This window comes from Hipposideros armiger, unplaced genomic scaffold, assembly GCF_001890085.2.
Source record: "Hipposideros armiger isolate ML-2016 unplaced genomic scaffold, ASM189008v1 scaffold_582, whole genome shotgun sequence".
Classification (NCBI taxonomy): domain Eukaryota; kingdom Metazoa; phylum Chordata; class Mammalia; order Chiroptera; family Hipposideridae; genus Hipposideros; species Hipposideros armiger.
In genome coordinates, this window is record NW_017731932.1 from 322119 (window position 1) to 327114 (window position 4996).

Below are 4996 nucleotides of genomic sequence, written 5' to 3' on the forward strand. Positions count from 1 at the left end.
TTTTTTAAAATGTGTATTTCACAATAAAAAAATTTTTTAAAGCCACTTTTTCATTTTACCCTTTGTGTTCATCATAACTCTAGATGAACTGGTAGGCTAGATATTTCCACCCTTGCCACTGGGATCCTTATTCAATTACTAATAAGTTTATATTCTTTGGCAAAAGTCAGATATACATTATTTATACCGAGATAGCCTTACATTTATATAATACTTTATACTTTTCAGTATGTTTTCCTTTGAACCTTGCAAAAAATGTTAGTGTACTTAAGATCGTTAATACCACATTCCATAGATAAGAAACAGAAGCATAGAAGACAGCTAGGGTTAGAATTCTAGTTGTGCAACTTCTAATCAAATATTCTTTTTTCTAGGAAAAGCATTATACTCATTATTATGAGGAGGAATAAAGATGGTGTTAAGTTAGACAACAGTAGCTAGAAAAAAATCTGGCTGCTTTTTGTGTGTAAAGGTGATTAGTGTTTCTTGCTAGGAAAAAAAAAAAAAAGGAAGCCATTGGGTCATATTTGGCCCTTAGCTTGGTTGTAGCTGAGCTGCGAGGTCCTACTATCCCGGTCGTGTTAGAAAGTATAATTTCTCACTTGCCCGTTCTATGAAAAGCACTCAGATCAGTGTTTACCCTGGAGTAAGAATCATGAAAGTTACTGTGCTTAGTCCAAGGAGACGAGTGTCTCCTTTGTTGGGTTAGAGCAGTTTCCATCTCTGCCCTATTTGGGTTTTTGCCTATTTTTTCCTCATTCCAACCTACCCTTCTATAATATTATATTTTTAGTTATTTACTTTTGCTATTCTTTAAAAATAATTTTTTTTGTAATTCTCACTTGAAGGATTCCTTATTTAGGCTAAAATATAGTCCTTCACTTCCCCTCTGGGTGATGTAAAACAATTTTCTACTTTTGGGACTAATATTTTATTATTCTCCCTGTGTCCTCTAGGCAGCACCGAGCTGACAGGCAGCACCAACCTGATTACACACTACAACCTGGAACATGACTATAATAAATTCTGTGGGAAGAAAGTGAAGGAGAAGCTCAGTAACTTCCTGCCTGACCTGCCAGGGATGATCGATCTGCCTGGTTCCCATGATAACAGCAGCCTCCGCTCCCTCATTGAGAAGCCCCCTATTCTTGGTGGCTCTTTCAATCCTATCACAGGGACCATGCTGGCTGGCTTCCGCCTCCACACTGGCCCGGTGAGTCCCCTTTTGGGGAGGAAGAAGGCAAATGGGGAGGCCTGAAAGGCATGCAGGTGGTTTTTCTGTCCAAGTCCGTTCCTTCCTCACTTACTGAGCAGACCAGATGGTGGGAGCAGGGGAGTTCCTCCCTCCACTCACTTGGCCCTCCCTTTGGTTCCTTCAGCTGCCAGAGCAGTGTCGTCTGATGCACATTCAGCCTCCCAAGAAGAAGAACAAGCACAAGCACAAACAGAGCCGTACCCAGGACCCTGTCCCCCCAGGTAAGCAGCAGTTCTGTTCCAGACCAGAACACCTGACGTCCTGAATCTGGTTCAGCCTTCCTCAGCTAAAAACCCCGTTCACTTCCTTATGGAGCCCTGGACTCCCACATTTTCCTGAAAAATCCTGGGCAAGTAGGATCTTGGGACAGGGCCTTAGCAGTGCCTCCGGAGCCTCTGGGTGCTTGAAGAAAAGCACTGGCTTCTGACTAGGGCTTTTCTGTAGGCTGCAAAGTCCTAGAAGGAGGGAATTTTGAGCTCTACAGGTGATAGGCACTTAATGTCTCCTACAGAAACACCATCTGATTCGGATCACAAAAAGAAGAAAAAGAAAAAAGAGGAGGATCCTGAACGAAAAAGGAAGAAGAAAGAGAAGAAGAAGAAGAAGGTAGGGTAGAGGCATGTTGCTGCAGCCCAGTGAGTTTCCCTGTGTCTCACCCCGGCCCTACGTAGAGTCCATGGCCTCAGGTCGGACCCAGGGCAGCTTGCGGTGCTTTCCTGTACAGCCCTGATCAAGGCTAAGGCTACTTCCTAGTTGTTCTCTTACCCCTCCTTTGTCTTCCCCAGAACCGACACAGTCCAGACCACCCAAGTATGGGCAGCTCTCAGGCCAGCAGCAGCAGCAGCCTCCGCTAACAGGACCATGGGACTCCGCCAGGATGACTTTTGCTGCTGAACTAAACCTGCTGACAGAAGCTGCTTCGGGCTCTTGGACACAGCCTTAGCAGCATCCCCTGCAGCTGGAACAGAAGCCAGCTCCTAGCGTGCTCGGTTAAGAGTAATGCATTATGAGAGAGAAGGGCCATGCTTTTCTAAGGCTCAGCCCAGCTTTCTCATGGACATCTCTTCATCTCTTTTGTGCAGTTTGTCTGATTTAGGACTTTACCTGATTTGTTAGGGTTTTTCTTTCTTTCTTTTTTTTTTTTTAAATTGCATTTATCAAACTGGCTGAAGTGTGGCTGCCTTTTAAGAGGTAAGTGCCTTTCTAGGAGAGTCAGGGTTTAAGGCAAGGCATACTAAGATCTGCGGGGGTTGGGGTCTTGTATTACATTATCTCATCAGCAGGCAGGGAAACCACCAAAATGAGACTGGGGACTGTGGACCAAAAGGTAGGCAGAGCTGGCTCGTACCTTCCCACAGTAGCTGTGTCATCACCTTGCCCGTAATATGGAGAACCAAGCACCTGGATGAGGCTCCATCTGAAGGGCTGATCCAGTTAGGGCCCAACCAAGTTCTAGGTCAATTCTGTGTTGAAACAATAACCAGCTGAAAAAGTACCCACAACCACCGGTGTATTTCAACAGGTTGATTCTTGGTCAAGCCTGTGATTTCTTTTTCAAGTAAACATCGGGCAAGCAAAGGTAAATGCTTCTTATCTTTATAAGAACTTTTGACCTGCCTCATTCCTTAGCTAAGATGATGAAAGTATTTGGCTGATGTGAAAACATTTCTAACCTAAGACCAACAAAAAGGCAGCCTAAACTAGCAAAATGTAAAACAAATCCCTTCGGTCTTTGTATAGGACAGGTGACTGAAAACATCCATGAGAAAAACCCAAGCTAATATAATCTGACTTAAGCTAAATTTGACACAGGTCAGTTAAATAATCTGTTTTGAGCCAAGGCTGTTCCTAGATCAGGAGGCAGAAAACCACTCATTTAGCTCGTTTTAATCTAGAATTTCAGAGCAAGAGTTTATATACTTAAGTTATGGACAGTGAAAATAAAGGGTTCTGGCCAGTTTTCTGAGCTTTAGTGTCTGAGGATGCCTATTAAAATGAGGGCATAGCCTTTTACTTTTGCAAATGGAAAATATGAGCTGCCACCCATATGTCCAGTATGCCTTCAACAGGGCTTTCATACTCTTGATCATCCACTCCCTTTGGCTACATCCAAAATGAACTTTACNAATAATGAATGTAATACATAGAAGAGCCGCTTGAGGTAGGCATTGTTAGCTTCACTGTATATCAGTTAATTGACAGATATTGAATAGATATTCTGGGCAAATGCTGGGTGTGTAGGAAGGTGGGGGCATGTGGTGAAAAGGGAAGAGAAATTAAAAGGAGCTTATTTTACTTAGGGATGCAAAACATTGGGCTGTCGGAAAAGTCATGACGCATTTTTGCAACGAAAAACAGAAAAAATACGTCATGACTTTTCTGACAACCCAATATGTGGTTTAAGGATAAAGAAGCGACTCTATTTCTTGTCAAGACCAATCTCATTACTTTGTGGTCATGCCTCACATAGGGCAACTATTTTGTTGAGAACTACATGATGGTTTTCAAAATATGTTCCTTGTTATCCAAAATGACAGCAAGAAAAAGTTGTCATTTGAGCTGGACTTTGAAGACTTCATATTGGTGAGGAGTATTAGGAAGAATTTTCCTACAATTAGGTTGATTTTCCTAAAAGAAATTTCCTGAAAGGAAACACTATGAGGGGTGTGTTTTTTCAGATGATGGGGGCCCATTTGGATGGATCAGAAATTTTGTATAGGGGACTGATGGTTGAGTAGGCCCCAAAGCTAAGTTACAGTAAGATGTGTTTAACCATGAGTGCCAGTCAAAAGAATTGGAGCTTTTTCCTGAGAGCAATAGGAAACCATTGAAATTTTGGAACTGAGGAGTACTGCTTCTAAAAATATCTGGAAAATGGGTGTGCCATGTATTGAAATAGAGAAACCATGAATGAAGTGAGGAAGATTTGGCATTTAAAAAAAAAAAAGAATCTCCATGGACTTGACTAAGAGGAAGTTGGAAATATGAGTTTTCAGGAGAGGAGTCAGGGCTAGAGAGAGATTTATAAATCATCTTCATAGAACTGATAGAAAGTTGGATGGACTCAGAAATAGCAAAGTGCCTTCTCATCTGAGGCTTGAGCGTAACCACCTGGAAAGAGGAGAGCTGACAGAGGGGGAAGACATCAGGACATTGTAATTGATGGCAGGAGGCGGTGCGAGGTTATGAGGAAAGGTCCTGTGGCACTGAGCTTCCTCGTATTAACAGTAGACCACTCTTCTGAGATGTGTGACAGGAAAATACAGGAAAAGAATTGGGTAAGGCCTAGAGGTATGGAGACAAAAAATACCTTGTTTATTTTAATATTGTCGTGATATAAATTCGTGACGTCTTTTTTCTATGTTCATTGCAAAAATGCGTCATGACTTTTCCGACAACCTAATAGTTACTGAGCACCGAGTGTGTCTGGTTTGGGCATCAGCCATACATGAGTGAACAAGGCATTGTCTGCCCTCAGGGGGCTCACAGTTCAGAACCTGAGTTTTCCCAGGTGAATGATTATAAACACGCCACTTTTATAAAGAAGAATGAAATCGTACCATTTGCAACGACATGGATGGACCTAGAAACTATTATGTTAAGTGAAATAAGTCAGTCGGAGAAAGACAAATACCATATGATTTCACTTACACGTGGAATCTAAAACTGAATGAACGAGCAAAGTAAACAGAAGTGGTCTCAGAGATATAGAGGAACAACTGATGGCTGCTAGTTGGGAGG

At 42.3% G+C, this 4996-nt stretch overlaps 1 protein-coding gene across 1 annotated transcript in view; it reads left to right on the forward strand.

The window, feature by feature from the left end:
- MED19 (mediator complex subunit 19) overlaps window positions 1-3221 on the forward strand; it is a 7843-nt gene extending 4622 nt beyond the window's left edge. Inside the window, exons 2-5 of the mRNA XM_019624238.1 lie at window positions 957-1213; window positions 1380-1476; window positions 1767-1861; window positions 2041-3221. Coding sequence (XP_019479783.1) covers window positions 957-1213; window positions 1380-1476; window positions 1767-1861; window positions 2041-2109 — 518 coding nt within the window. The 3' untranslated portion in view covers window positions 2110-3221. The remainder of the gene's footprint in view (window positions 1-956; window positions 1214-1379; window positions 1477-1766; window positions 1862-2040) is intronic.
- The last annotated feature ends 1775 nt before the right edge of the window (window positions 3222-4996 follow it).